The sequence below is a fragment of the Python bivittatus genome, unplaced genomic scaffold, assembly GCF_059951505.1.
Source record: "Python bivittatus isolate LINGU-HERP-01145 unplaced genomic scaffold, Pbiv_v1 ctg000320_np1212, whole genome shotgun sequence".
In the NCBI taxonomy this organism is placed as follows: Eukaryota; Metazoa; Chordata; class Lepidosauria; order Squamata; family Pythonidae; genus Python; species Python bivittatus.
Window position 1 is genome coordinate 5,987,500 of NW_028277052.1, and position 15,936 is coordinate 6,003,435.

The 15,936-nt window shown below is 40.5% G+C and overlaps 1 protein-coding gene across 1 annotated transcript in view; it reads left to right on the top strand.

Moving 5' to 3' along the window:
• IGSF9B (immunoglobulin superfamily member 9B) overlaps nucleotides 1-10,428 on the top strand; it is an 83,724-nt gene extending 73,296 nt beyond the window's left edge. The window contains exons 19-20 of the mRNA XM_088139029.1: nucleotides 7,897-8,003; nucleotides 8,894-10,428. Coding sequence (XP_087995155.1) covers nucleotides 7,897-8,003; nucleotides 8,894-9,117 — 331 coding nt within the window. The 3' untranslated portion in view covers nucleotides 9,118-10,428. The remainder of the gene's footprint in view (nucleotides 1-7,896; nucleotides 8,004-8,893) is intronic.
• Nucleotides 10,429-15,936: the final 5,508 nt, after the last annotated feature.

Sequence of the window (15,936 nt, forward strand, 5' to 3'; positions counted from 1 at the left end):
TCTGCCAGCATGGTGAAAATCCATTGTGTAGGCGAGTTGTGCTGATCCTGCAAACCTGGGGAAGGGGTGCCTTTCTCTGGGGTGTGCTCTGCTCTTTCTCAGCTTCTCCTTCTCTCATTGCACTGCTAGTGCTGGTTGTGGTGAATCTGGCACGGCAGTAGCAAAATGCTTTGTGGTGTGTGTGTCCGGGGTGGGGCAGGAACCCTTGCTGTTTTCTTTAGCATCTCTCATTGATCCAGCTTGCCCATTGCTATGCAACCGTGCCTCTCAAGTAGTAGCTGCTTTCTGACTATTGAGGTGGCTGCCAGACCTTTCTCAGGGTGGTGGTCTCTGTGCATTTTAAAAGGTGTTAAAATATAAGAGGCTGTAATATTGGGAAAGTTGTCTTTCCGAGGTAATTCCATGCTTGTTTCCTTCTGCAACCTAATTTCTCTTCTGAGGTCCAAGAGCGTGCATCTTCTCTCCAACTCCTGGCTTGAAAAGAAAATGCAAAAAGAGAATGGCTGGTTCCTACAACAGGTTTCACCTAGTTATTGAGTTATCCCATTTTGTGGACTGGCACAAAATTGTGCTCAATAAACGAATGGAACAGCTGGGTTTCCATACCAAGCTGAATCCCCAAAGAACAAAGCAAGCTTAGTGTGATTGTGAATGCTGTTACTAGATCTGGTTCAGCGTTTGTGTTTATATAGTCATAATCTCCTGATGGACGCCTTTGCAATGGTGTAGAATCTTTTATTTCAGATGTTATTTCAAGACCGCTGTGCCATAGAGAAGAAGCAAGTCATGCTTCCTTTTCTGGGTGTTTTCTTTCCCTATGCCCAGGCTCTTCTAGTGAAGAGCCACAGCAACGGGGTGGGAGATGCCTAGCAGTCTAATCTTCTCTTGCAAGAGACTCCTTCATGCCCCCTCTGCTGGCTGATCAGCAAACTGATTATTGGGAAGACTCACTTCTACAGACTCTGGGATCAGAATCTTGTTTTAGATCTTGCCATATGAAGCACAGAACGTGCAACCAGGGACTGTAAATGTAAGGAAGTTTTTGTTTGGTTTTGGCACAAGCAAGTGAGTAGACATTGTTTTGCATGGTGTGGACACAGAGAAAGAGAAAGGAAACATAGTCCCCCATCCCAGGGAGAAAGAGCATGACTTCATCACATTTGGAGCAAGTCTTCCATCTCTTGACAAGCAAAGCATGAACAGCTGTGGAAACACTCAACATTAAAGATGTAGGGGAACGATATGCAAATAAATGTGCTGGTCTCTAAAATACATTCACTTTTCCCCCCTATAAGTTGCTTACTTCTAATTATAATTAGAACCCATATTTTCACAGTATTTCATAAGCTTTCACAAGAAAGCTGCAATCATGATTTATATTCAGTATTTCTAAAATGCAGGGTATTGAAATCTGCATCTCTGGAGGGGAGCAGGTTGGCAAACACTATTCAGCAGCAAATACATTTCTTTCTCCTTAATGCATAGTCTAAGCTATTTACTTGTTAAAATATCCTCTGTTTAGGGACTAAGAAGAAAGAAAAGCAATTTGTTGTCTCCTAATTTCTAGGAATTATGCTTAATTCCTATAAGTCCAGCCAGTTTGGCCAATGGTGAAAGGCCATGAGAGTAATCATACAATTCTGGATGGTGTGGGATTGCATTTTTTAATTTTCGGATCATGAATTACATTCAGGTCCATGAAAGAGTCTCCCATGATGAACTGGTTATCTTTTAAGGTGTTATAACACTTGGTGCAGTTCCTACAAATTTTTGCAATGGGAGTGCCAGCAAACCCTAAGAAGCCAAAGCTAATTATGGTGTAGATTTTACAGTTGATGTGTGGGTAACATTTCCCTGTTAATGTTACATTGGACGAGTTTGTCAGAGATAAGTCTATAAGAACTAGAAGTTCTGAATTCTATAAATGGAACTTCTGTGGTTAGATTCCTGCTTAATGGCAAATGCTAGGGACACACAGAAATTACTGTCTCCTTCAAGTTCTGCTTCTGACTTTTTAGTGGCATTTGATAGAAGATGTTGGAAACAGGAATTCTGGTCTAGGAAGATTTTCATCTCCCGCAGAAAGACATTTCTTACATGACCAGTCTTAATTTTGATTGCATTGTAATGCTGTTTCCTTCTCTTCTCTTCCTCTCTTGACAAATTTGTTTAGTTTCAGTGGGTTGTCTGTACATGATAGTGACCAAAAAATCTGAGAGTTTTTAAACATTGTGATTCCTTTGTTTCTTCCTAGAAATACTTGTGGTTCAAGGATAGAACAAGTGTGGGTAGAATATACAAAGACCTATGTGTAATTGAAGTGTTGTGATTCTAACGAGGGAAACAGCAAATATTCATGGTACAAATGCAGATGTATTTTCTGAGTGGCCTAGTTTCCTTTGTCATCACATATTATCAGGAGAGACAACATCTTTCTCAAGGTATCAGTCAAATGTAGCCAAAGAGTTCTAAACAGGGATTTAGTGGAATTGATGTAGGAAATAAGGGAAGGATTTACCATTAGATCCGTAGTAGAGAATGGGAAGCAATTCAGAGAGATTCATAATGTAGGTCACTGGAAGCCAACAACTATTGCAAAGAAAAAGAGTGACAAACAATGATCTGACGTTTGCATTGGCTGTCTATTTTCATCTGTTTTTATTTGTCTTGGTTTTACTGTTTTTATACGACGCAGCACTGTCCTTTTATATTTTCAGTGCTAATGTAAAATTCTTGGTATTTTTTTTCCTTTGGTATGTATTTCAGAAAGCAGCTTTCATAAACAAAATTTACAGCCAGCCTATTGTGAATTGGGTAATAAAATCTCGCCCTTGGTGAAATATGATTTATGTCCTGCAAAAATAATTTACTCATTTGCAGGATAAATATCCTGAACATGCAGTCTCTCTCTCTCTCTCTTTTTTTCAGAGAACAAAAGTACTCATTGAAATGATTGAAAAGGCTTCACATTCTCATGTCCAAGGCCTAGACTAAACCTTCAGTTAAATGCATTAATGAAGGAGAAGAGTATCTGTTAAAGCCGAATCTCTGTTTCATCCAACTGTGATTTTACATGTGTGTGTTATGTGCTATGTATATGCATAAAATGGGATTTCATTCATTGCATCTGAGGTCCACTAAGAGAGAGGTCTGTTAAATTTGAAGGTTCACTATATTTATTCTGAGATGTTGTTTATATAGTTCTCCTGTGTATTTTTATTTCGTTTTGGAAATATAGGGCATTAGACTGAATATATTGCAAAACGCGGTATTTGAACTCTCACTGGAAGGGAGCCTGTAAGTTGATTGGTTTCCCTGTGATTCTTTTTGTTCTGACATAGTGTCATGCACAAAAGAAGTATTTGATAGGCTCTCTTACTTACCCCTTTTGAGTACTCCCTCCCTGCTCTAAAATATGAGGCATTCAAAGCTGAAGAAGGTATTGCCTTTCTGAAACCTTCTTGGAAACTGTTTTTAATTAGTGGCTTGGCCGACTTCCTTTATTATCTGATGTTAAGAAAGGTGGGGAAATGTGTAGGCTTTCAATTCCGTTCATCATCTACCAAAGGCAGTTTTCTTGATTAGTACTTCATAGCCAACAGGAAGAAATCTTTTCATTTTTCAGTGTGCATCAAGCAGTTTCGCAGAATCAGGAGGGCTACAAAATTGGTTTAAATCTCCTTTCTGCTCTCATCTCACTCTTGGTAGCTGTCTGTCTTATGCCATCTCCCAGAAAATGTCAGTATTAATCTCTTTTTTTATCAGATTTTTGATGCTTCAATTGATCTTGTCTTAATGAGGGGTTAGTTTTGCTTACAATTGTATGTTTCTGTGAATAGTTCTGAGTGATTAGGCACTGCCTAGAATCTTAGACAGTGTGTTAATCCAAAGACATAAGTGCAAAATATGTGTCTTTTTAAAGAATGTTATGGTTTTGAATTTGTACTTCAACTTTTCATGTGCTTTAGCTTGGTTATGAACCAAGGCAATGAATATGTCAACATCCCAAATCAAAGAACAGGAAAAGCACTCTATATTCCTTATTTGTTGTGTTCCTCATTGGAGATTGCTTGGACAATCTATCTGAAAAACAAGCAGAAAGTAGTGTTCAGCAGAGGGATTGGATGACACAGAGTGGCTTTTTGTTTGCACTGTGTGAAAAGAGAACATGGAAAGAGAGGACATAGTACTTTCATAGACTCATAAAAGTTGGAAGGACAAACCAGCCTCTCTTCAAAGACCTCTGAAATTCTTCAAAGAAGAATCCACCCCTTTTTCTGCTGGCTGACAGCTGAGAGAGTCAAGAAGTTCATCTTGATGTTCATCCTAAACTTCCTTCCATTTAGTTTTAACCCATTGGTTCTGGTCATGCCCTTTGGGAGAATAAAGACTCTTTTTTGGTGTGACTACTCTTTAGATATTTGAAGACTGCTATCATATCTCCCCTCAGTTGGCTTTTTGGTAAGCTAACATACCAAGACCTTTGAATCATTCCTTTGTAGGACTTGATTTCCAGTCCCTTCATCATCTTAGGAGCCCTCCTATAATGTCCTCCAACTTGAACTGGACATACTAGCCCAAATGGAATCCAACCAGAGCAAAGTAGTGTGGAATAATTCCTTTCTGTGATCTGAACCTCCTGTTAATGTACCCTAGGATAGCATTTTCCTTTTTAGCAGCTGCTTCAAAGATGTGTGTGTGGGGGGGTGTCAATAGTATCAAAATGATGGGCATGACTAGATGATTGAAGCCCTGACACTTTTTATATATGTATGATGTCTGCAGGGCCTGTTCAAAGGGGATGGGACTCCAATCACCCAGTCATGCCCACCATTTAGACGCTGTTGACTCTCCCCCTTTAGACACCCCTGAGTTTAACTTGTGGTTGACAAGGACACCAAGATCCTTTTCACGTGTACTACTGCCAAGCGAGGTCTTCTCCACCTAAATTTGTCCCTTACCTTTTTTTCAACCTAGAGGCAGAAGTTTACCTGTCTCCCATCCTATTCATATCAGCCTGCTGCGCAAGCCTATTTGGATCTTTTTGAATCTTCTATTCTTCATCCAAAGCATTAGCCACTCGTCCCAGCTTTGTGTCATCTGCAAACTTCATAAGTGTCCCCTCAACTTCTTCATTCTCGCCCTTGATAAAAATGTTGAACAGTGCAGGGCCCAGGACAGAGTCCTCTGGCATTTCACTTGATAATTCCCTTCAAGCTGATCTGAAGCCATCACTGAGCATTCTTTGAGGGTAGTCATTCAGCCAACTGTGAGTCCACAGTAGTATCATCTAGTGTATCTTTTATCATTTTTTTAAAGAGAATATCATGAGGTATTCTGCTGAGGTCTAGTTATATTATGTCAGGGAATTCCCCTGATCTACTAAACTAGTAACTCTATCATAGGAGGAGAGAAAGTTAGTTTGGAAGGGTTTGTTTGGGCAGTTAATTAACGGGATCCTGTTAATCGCAGCATGCTTATCCAAGTATTTACAAACATGCTGCTTATAATCTTTGAGCTGCCCAGAATTGCCCTTTGGGTGAGATGGGCGGCATATAAATTTGATAAATAAATAAATAAAATAAAATAAATAACTCTGATCAAGGACCTTGCCCAGTATAGACATTAAGATAACAGTTTGTAGTTTCCTACATTCTCATTCTTTCCTTTTTGAACATGGGAATGTCATATGTTCTTCTCTGGTCTTTCGGGAACTCAACAGTCCTCCAGGAATTCTCAAAGATTTCAATTTTAAGAATCCGTTGCAGGAGAACCTGGCTATAGATGGCTTCTGCATGCAGAGGAATTCAGTTCAAGCGATATTAGGCTTGTATGACTATTTAATGCTCTGGACCAATTTGAAAGATCAGATCGTTTTTATGCTTTCCAGGCTTATCACATATTCTTTTTTGAATAGGTCCAAATCAAATTGCTTGTTCTAGATCAACACAAATGTTTTAATTGGGTTATATTTTTCCAAATTGGTTGGAGGGTTAAAATTGAATTGGATATCCTGCATAATGGAACTAGAAGGGCTCTGAGGTTGTTAGATTCTACTTCTTCCTATATTCTAGCTCAGTTATAGAGGGTTCAGTTGTATTTTTCTCTTGTTCTTTTTGTGACTTCTAAACCATGGTCTCAACATCTTGAAAGTTGAGTGTTAGGTGCTTCTTGGTGTTTGAAGATGGCTCCAAGTCCTTTATGAAGGAAACTCTCTAGTTTTAAAAGTGCTAAATTATAAGAGGCCCCAACCATGTCTATGGGAAGATACTTTTTCTGGACATGTTAACCTTTCCTCGCTGTGATAGGAGGGTTCACACAACATGCTTGGCCTGATTACCGCTTAACCCATTTAACCAGAAACTAACCACACAGGCTGGGTTTGCACAGCAGGCTACCAAAAGCAGACCAGAAAGTGAACGAAGCAAAACTAAAATTAACATTAGCCAAATGTAGCGTGTAGTGTGAATGCATCTGCTAGATCTTTATCTGACCTGGGAGGCATGTTCCTTGCTTCCCTTCTCTCACATAAACCTCCACTCCCCACCTTTACACACAAGATCTACCCTCTTTCCCTCCCTCACTGCGGTGAGGAAGTTGGGGAAGGTGCATGGAGACAACTTCCTCTTTAGGTAGCTGTGGTACTACTGTAATTGGAAAGGCCTTTGTTCCCATATAAATGACATTTTCTCAACTCATCAAATCCTGGCCTACAGGGCTGGGTAAATCGCAGCCACCATCTGGCCGAAGAACATTGGCATGCTTCTTTAGTCATGGGCCTATAGCCTGAGTGTAAATAATAAATTGTGCATATGTGTGTTTAGGAAAAAAAACCCATAAACCTCACTTCTCATGCAGAAGATCGGTGGTTAAGTTCTACAGCTGTAGATGGACTTAAGCAAGTTTGGGTTTCTAGATAATGTGTGTTCTAGCTACACTGATGCAATGGTGTTGCCTATGGCAAACCTATCAGCTGGGCCTCGAGTTGTGGTTGCCCATAAAGAGGGTGAAGGGTGAAAATACAGTTGTTTGTATGCATATCTTACTGCATAACCTATTTCATGTTAGTCTATAGGATCTGCTGTTTTCCACCTTATCTCTGAAGGCAACTTGTAAGAGTCTTCTTTCTTTGACCTGTGTACTGTGTTGTATGTGATGAGTATGGCTAACCCTTGCAAATGCATAGAGGATGCAAATGTATATTGGCAACATTATGGAAATGTAAGGGTCCCCTCTCAATGGGAGCTCCCCTTCTCCCCCCCCCCCTTTTTAAGGATGTGTTATTGTGAATGCCTCTGTTCTTGGCAGACTTTTCAAAATCTGTTCCAACCCCTACATGCACCCTTCTTAAAGGTTTTCACTCTTGTAACTAGCAAAAACGAAAAGTGCCTTAAACCAGCATAGAAGCTGCCACTTTAACCCTGCTTCTTCTTCTTCCTCTGTTTAATGTTGCAGATGTTTAGGTCCAGTGCCTCAGCCTTAGTTTTGCTTTGTTTTCTTCCGTTTTCAGCATAATTCAGCCGTTTTCAAGAGGTTGATTCTGTTCACGTGAACAGTAGGCCTAGTGTCCTTTCTATAACCTTTGCCTGGTTCGACCTAAGTCATTTGGATCATGAGAGCAGGAAAATGAAGATTGCCAGCGAAAGGAAGGGCAGCATTGGTTGGGGTTGCCTTGAACCCAGGGCTGGTGGTGGGGAGGGAAAAAAAACCCTCCAGCAGAGAGCATGATGGCGTGGATTTGGCTTCCACCCTGCTAAGATTGTCATCATCTTCTTTTCCTTCCCCGTGTCAGACAAGGTGGAGGTTGAAATGCCCTCTTTGCCAGCAGAGAGACCCTTCCTCGAGAGAGAATAGGGCAGGGGGCCACTGATGGCGCTTTCTGCTTTGTCTTTCTAGAAAACGTCCATCTCCAACCCGGAACGCTGCCGCACCTGAGAGGCTCGAAGCTCTGAAATACCAACGGATTAAGAAGCCAAAAAAGTCGAAATCCAAAAAACAAATCAGTGAGTGCGAGGAACACAAGACTCCCGGTGGATCACTCCCCTGCCTCTCCCGCTGCTCCTCCCCCACCTGGCACAATGCTCATTGAAGTCAATGACTTGTAATGGGAATTGCCTCTCTCTGTGGGCCTGAACATGGCTATGTTGCCTTGGGTGCAACCCATAAAAGAGATTGCTGGATTGCCCTCTGCTTTGGTTCTTCAGAACTGAAACATCTCCCTGATTTTTCCTCCATTCCTTTGGCCATCCTTCTGCATCCTGGCTGCCTTGTAGATGGGTGGATCTCAGCTCCTAGATTTCATAGCAATGGCCATGCTGGCTGTAGCATTTGATGAGCGCTCCATCTATCTGGCAGTGGTCAGCTAGAGAAAACTGCCTTAGGCCAAAACTAGCTTCTAGTTCTCCTTACCTCAATCCCTACAGCCAGTATTTTTCACTTTCCCATGGGGTTTCTGTCTTCAAAATCAGCCCCATACTTTTCGTAGTTCGTCCTCCCTTTTACCTCTGCTCCTCAATAACTTTTCCTGGTTCCTCCTCTTTTAAATGGTTAGTTTTTACTTGTCTTTATTATGTGTTTATATAAGGCTTATCCATCTTGCTGCAATTACTAGCTGCTTTTTTCACCATGTTGGTATGAGTGTTAAAATCATCCTCACCTTCACCAACACCAGCACCATCTCTGTGCATTCCTTTTCGTCATTCCTACAGGTCAAGCTTGCTAATATATCTGCACCTTGGTGATATCTTAGGTTGTGTGTATGTTGATTTACAGTGATGCTGGCATGCTTTTTGTTGGCTTAAATAGATAAACGCAAACTCTTAATGTCCTTTCATAATACTGGTACCAGAGATTAACCAACTCCTTCCTCTCTCCTCTTCGCTTTCTTCTTCAGATGGTTCTGCCTCCCAGGTTCAACAACATCCTAACGCTCAGGTACTGTGGCCTGACGAAGCTGTCTGTCTCCGCAAGAAGAAGAGACACTCTCGCCAGGACCCCTTTGCCCGCCTCTCCGCACTGAAGGATGACCTCTGCCACCGGCAGGTTCCTGAAGACCAGACAGCCATTCTCAACAATGTAGACCATGATGATTCCAGTGGGCATGCAACCTTACTTTAGAATAGCACGAGCCAGGGAAGAGGGAAGTGGGGAGAAGAAAGGATGTAGATATCTCTGTGGTCTAATGCAGGGAAGGAGATGCTGAAGCACAGGTTGGTGTGGCTTAGACTTTCAGGTTGCGGGCTCCGATTTGTGGTACGGGGGTGATGAGCTCATGATACATGTGACTGTGGTGTGGTATGTGAGAGGAGGAAATCCAGGGTGCAGTCTTTGACCATTGTGAGAAGCGACATCTCCTACACCTTCTTCTACTATAATGTAATCCATGAGGAGAGGAGATATCCTAAATAAACCAGTGGGAAGGAAGAAAGCAGATATCTCACTTTAACCCTCCTCATCCCCTTTTCAAGCTTTCTTTGGATCTCTTGCAGAGAGGGGCCATTAAGAGCTGGGAGCAGGAAATCACTCTTTGTAAGAACTGGGCAACCACCTGGTGTATCCTGTAGCTTCAGCTTGTATGCATTCTGGAAGGGGAATACGATTGATAAAATTGTACAAACCTGGTTCTCCAAAATAATTTATTCATATATATGAGATATTTCTGTATTCATATATATGAAAAAGAAATCACAGAAGCAAGAGACAGTGTGCATTTATGTAGTGTTTATTTAGAATTTGCTAGAGAAAGAAAACATGGTATCAGTTGAGAGAGTCGGTTGGAATACCATTGGATGCAGCAAAATTACCAAGATTTTGAGCTGAGATTTATGACCTTTATGACCTGTTAGCTTTTATTTATTAGTGTGTTATAAGAATCATAATGGAGAAATTACTGAAACACACCACGAAAAAAAAAGTCTGCTCGTTTCGACTGTCATACCTCTTTGATGTCTGAATTTTCTGGATGAACATACAACATATAGTTGACTTTCTTATCTGTTGGATGAAGACCTAGGATTAGAGCATGCATTGTATTTTGCACAGTTCAATCATCTATGGAGACCTTCTTGATTTACATTGGGGGAAAGAAAACCTGTAAGACTTTTTTTCAGACTAGATGAGAAAACGGCAGTTTGTCTGTCTGTCTGTCTGTTGGTTTGTTTAAATGGCCAGATAGCTTACACCCAAAACTGTACTTTCTGGCAAAATTTAGGTTTAGATGGGCTTCTTTTAAGATGCTAATTATGCTATGCTTGTATCTGTACTGTAGTACACCTTTAAAAAAAGCTAGTCTTTTCATTACAAAGCATCATTGCATTAGCTCTGCTGAAATAAGGAGTTTTTAAAACTCTTATGTCTGTGCTTCAGCAAGGATTTCTCTCATTCCCAGTCTTTGCTTTTCCTGACCACAACATGAAATAAGTGCAGGGTTCATCTACAACAGTGTTGTCCAAACTTGGCCACTTTAAGATGAGTGGACTTCAACTCCCAGAATTCCCCAGCCAGTATGGCTGGCTGGGGAATTCTGGTAGTTGAAGTCCACTCATCTTAAAGTGGCCAAGTTTGGACAACACTGATCTACAAGAACAACAGAATGAGGGGGTTGAGCCCAAGCTAGAATAAAAAAACTATAGCATTGAGTAAGATTATAGGACAATATTTGGGAACCTTTCTCGACAAAATAAATTGTCAGCACAGAATGAGCTCGGTGCAGAGGATAGTTAGAACCACTTAAAGGAAAAACTTGCAAGGGACTGCTGCTTTAAAAAAGTGAAACAATTCCTACTTGCACTCTTAGGAGTTACAATTCATTCTGTAGCCTTCAGGTGCTATCAGACTGCTTTGCTGTAAGTATAGGCTTGGGCAAAATTAAAGAAGTAGCAAAACCACAGCAGAAAGGAGAGTTTAGAAAATAATCTTTTAATCTTCCATGGCTGAGTACAGAATTTACTTCAAGTAGCAGCTTGTGAAACCAAATCCCACATGTTTTTCTGGCACTGTAATGTCTGCATCTTGCTTCTAACTCCAACTTGGGTTTTGTTTCTCTTCTCCCTCGTCTTGATCTTAAGGCTGGTCCTTATCATGCTTCATTCTACTTCCGTTATTCGAGAATTCAACATTTGGAGACAATTGTGAAAAACTGAACTTTGCAAACATCCTAGGGTGTTTTTCTGTATTACCATCAAACTAGCTTAGTTGAGTTTATCGTATAGGATTGTTCAGAGAATCAAGTGAAGGATGGCAAGGAGGATGAGGGATATCATTGTGAATTTCTTAGAAGAAGGTCAGGAGCAAAACATAATGAACAATAGAAATCAGTTAAATCCTTGCATTGCTTCTTACACATGATTAGCCCTGCACATGTAGTAAGGAGACTGTGCTTAGTTTTGTAGATTACATATTGTTGCTTGGACCCATCTAACAAGAAGACTGTATAAATGGGGTACAGTGGCGCATAGATTCTTTCTATAGCCTTGAACATGCTTAACTAGATCTTCTAGTTTTTTAGTTAAATTTATTTTGAAGTGCTCCTTGTATTTAATATTTAGGTTTGCATGCTGGACAGCTTGGAGTAAGTAATGATAATGTTTCCTTCAAGTAGAGGAAGCAGTGTGAGGAACTCCAGAAACAAAACCCCAAGAGTCATTTGAGGATGCAGAATTAATGGCAATTGTCTTTTTTCATGGTAGCCTCTGATATGATCAGAAATGATCTTCTAATGAAGGAGGCTTCTCTTAGAGAACATCTGTACTACCAGTCGATTGATATAGTTCCTATTGTACTTCCCTGAAGGGCTACAATGTTAGTTGGTTTCAACCAATTGCAGGGAGGATTATGATGACGGAGTTGGCATAAAATCAATATCAGTTGATAATGCAGATACATCTTTTGTCTTTCACTGAGGTCATTTACAGAAGCCTTCTTCCTCTCTATTGAGAGGTTGCTGGAATGGATAGTAACATGGGTAGATGGACTGAGAGTTGCTAGGAGATAGGATAGCTGAGACAGAAACCATGTTTTTTAACTATCCAAAGCAATACATTGTGTGCTGGGTTGAAGGAAGCGTCTTGGTTTCCTTATTAGAGTGTGTTCTTTAATCTTCAACTTTATGCCATCAAGTTTAAGATGCTGCCTGCACAAGCTTCCATTAAATAGACAGGCTAGCATAGGTGTGAATGTGGTGATGTGGGGTAGTTGGACTGAATAGGCTCTTTCTTGGTATTACTTAATACATCACCAGTACTACTTAACATACCCAACCTACGCCTTAGCATTTCCATCTATGACTAAAGCATTTTGTAAAGTTGAAGATTTGGAATATTAGTGGCCGTAATTATATAATCACTGCCATTAACCCAAATCAGTCCACTGCAAGATGAAGGCTTCTTCAAGGTTGGCGACTGTAATCTACTATGCTGGTCAAGTGTGGGTTGATATCTAGAGGTTTTTTGACTTCCCAGGATTGAGAGAGAGGGACTGACTCAAAGTCATCCAGCTGTCTTCATGCCTGAGGGAGGATTAGAACCTGGGTGTCTCCATTCCTAGTCCAGACCTTGACTGCTGTACCACACTGACTCTCATGTATGTATGTATGTATATAAAATAGATAGATCAGAAATCTTCCTAGGGGTGAGAACCAAAAATATATCCAGAGTTTTGTTCTGATGGGTTATTTGCTATCTAGTTCTTTGTGTGTTTTGCTAAAAATTCCTGCCTACGTTGGTGGAATTATCTTCCAGTGAGTTAAGTTTTGGATTCTCAGGCCAAGAATTCAATTAGTTTTCTTTATTCAGCTAGGACTTTGCTTTATGATAGTATGACTTCATGCATATACTTACACAGAAAATTATATTACCACCAACTGGTTAACTGCTCAGTGTATAACATGGCAGGTGTCTTCTTCGGTCATTTATGTTCTGTTTGGGGGAATCCTCTGTGGTGATATGGAAGGAGAAGAGGAAGAGAATGAGTCCTGGAACCCAGCTGGTGATGGTTTATTCAATAAACCATGGTTGAGGAAACAATGTCTTAGCACCATATGTGACCCCAGTTATTTGTAACTCAACTGGCAAGCCACAGCATGGACCTTCTAGCAGGAACTCAGTCTTGTTTAACCCCTTTGGAGCACACTGGGGGCTTTTACGCTAATAATTCTAATGGTAAATCAGCTCCTACAAATAGTAGAATTTCAATATTATTTTTGGTATCTTTAATGTGTGCTTTGACTCCTTAAACCCTGGATTGATTTTAACATCTACGTCGTCTAGCAGACGTAGCAGACATATTTTAACATACGTCGTCTAGCAGACGTAGAAAGATACTGAGACTATTGTTTCAAGTGATACTAATCCTAAGGTGTTTTTTTTTTTTAAGGCATATTTATTTATTTACTTCCATACCCTATCCTCAGGGTACAAATGAATTCTTACAAACTATCTCAATAATGATAGAAGAGTAGGAGATTTTGAGGACCTCTTCATTTGAAGGACAGCATCATTTCTTTCTCTGCTAATTTGTATCACCAGATGTATTAGAACATGCTCATTTGAATATGTGCATGGTTTTCCCCCCAAAAAAACTGTACATTTACCAAATGCAATTAAAACTATGAGGGATAAATGGGTAAACAGCCTAACCTTCTGTATGATCTGTTCCTGTCTTTCTTTGTTTTAAAGCCACCCCTGTTTCTCAGAGGGTTTATTTCAAAGGCAGCATGTTAAGATGGAGTGGGGTCAGGTGGTCATCCAAGCTGCTCAAAGCTAATCTGACCCACTTTGTAACTGACAAAGTGATGATTCTGGAAGGTTGGGGTAGGATGTTGGATTGCTTATTTAAAAATGCATTATTTGATCACCAGTCCTTTCCATTTTGGATTTTGGAGTCAAATGGTCAGTTTAGATCAAAGGGGGCATTCAAATTTGGTTGCCCTCAGTCAGGCGGGCAATTTGAGAAAACAGGCAAAGGCTCCATTCCCCTGAACTGAGACTACTTCCAGATTGAATGGATTCAGAAATCCCCATCGGCAGTAATGATTCGGATTGGATCTGGCCCAATCTGCACCCTTAGTTTCCCTCACAACCCTTCTGTGGAATCTCTGGGATTCAATATTTTTAGCTATTTCCAAGCCAGGTTGAATATTTTTTTTTAATTTTCTACTTTTGTTTTAAGTGTAGTGGGGCTAGAGATTGTTTATCTCAGTTGTTTTTATTTATTTATTTTGGGGAGGGGGGCCTTTGGATAGGCCCATTTAGTTTAGTCAAAAGGGTAATCAGGAGTATTATACCTTAAGGTAGTTTTGCTTTTAAAAAAAGTTTTAAAGGGTAAAGCAAAAATGCCAGTGCAGTGCACCGATAATGAGGTTGGACCTAGAACTGAGAAGACATGGGTTCAAGTCCATCCTCTATCGTGGAAGCTCACTGAGTGACCTTTTAGCCCAACCTACCTCACAGAGTTGTGGTGGTGGTGAAAAATTGGAAGTGGGAGTGCTGTTTGGGTCACCTTAAACTCCTGGAGGAGAGGTGAGATAGAAATCTGACAAAGAAAATAAAATGAAAAAATATGAAACACCGGCAGCAAGAATGTGTTTAACTTCAGTCTCTAAATGAGACTTCTCCCCTCATTTGTTGAGAATGGAAAGGGAAATGCAATTATGTTATTACTCCATGCCCCAAGTTTAAATGGCTTATCAATATTTTTCAAGCCAAGTATAATCCACCATGGCCCCAAAAATCTTCATGTTTTTTTTTCCCCTCCTTGACTTGGAGTGCAAAATATGAGACAGAGTGCCAAGCACCATTCATACTCCCAACAGAAGAGAATATCTGTACCTCAGGGTCGAACTGTGGAGTTCTTGGTGCTCTCTGAGTTTGGTTGTTTGCTTGCAGACATCTCATTACCCGACTAGGTAACATCATCAGTGTGAGGGAGTGTGGGGTTTGCTCCCTGTTTATAGCAGTAGCTTGCCCTGCCAGTTGGTGGGGGAGTGGTTTTCTCCTTGGAGGAGAACCTCCTTGGAGGAGAACCAAGGAGAAAACCACAACCCCACCAAAACTGGCAGGGCAACTTACTGCATTATAAACAGGGAGCAAACCCCACACTCCCTCATACTGATGATGTTACCTACTTGTGTAATGAAACATCTGTGAACAAACAACCAAATTCAGAGAACACCAAGGATTCCATCTTTCAAATTCTAGGATGCATTGAATGAGTAAAGTAAATTACAAACTGTGCAGGCTTAGAAAAAGGCACTCCCCCTCAAGAGTTCTTGAAATTATGATGGGAGGGCTTTCCATAGTTGGGCTGATACACTGTGGAAAGCCATGATGTGTTTATTGGTCTAGGAACAGTGTGTTGTGTAATCCTGACCAATATGGTTTGTAAACCATGGTTTATTCCTTAGTATTATGTATTAACTAGGTCTTTATGGCATACTGTAGTCAGCTGAATATGGTTAAAATGAATCATAGCTTAGCATGGTGTGTTTAGAGCACTGCTAGACACTGACAGTTACTATTTCCTAATGCAGGTATGGCAAGATTATCAAAGTTTGAGATGAGTAATTATGATGGCATATCTCTGTATTTTACTGCAGACGTACGCAGGGTATATTTCTAGAAAATTAAAACTGGGGAAGGATTATTTTTTAAACAAATTGCTAATTTAAAATACAAAAGCAGTCTATAAATGGAAACATATAGGATAAATGAAGGAGCTTTCAAACATTTTGAGCTTCCATCTGTTTGCATGGAATCCCACACATTTGAGCAGGTGGTGGGATAGAGTCAAGGTAACTTTGGCCATGCTGACTGGGGGTTTATGGGAGCTGAATTCCATCACATCTGGAGGGCACCAGGATGGGAAAAGCTGTTCTAAGGTATGCACATGGATCCTATAAGACAATGTCATGGCATGTTGCAGGAAAAGGTGTGTGAAGTC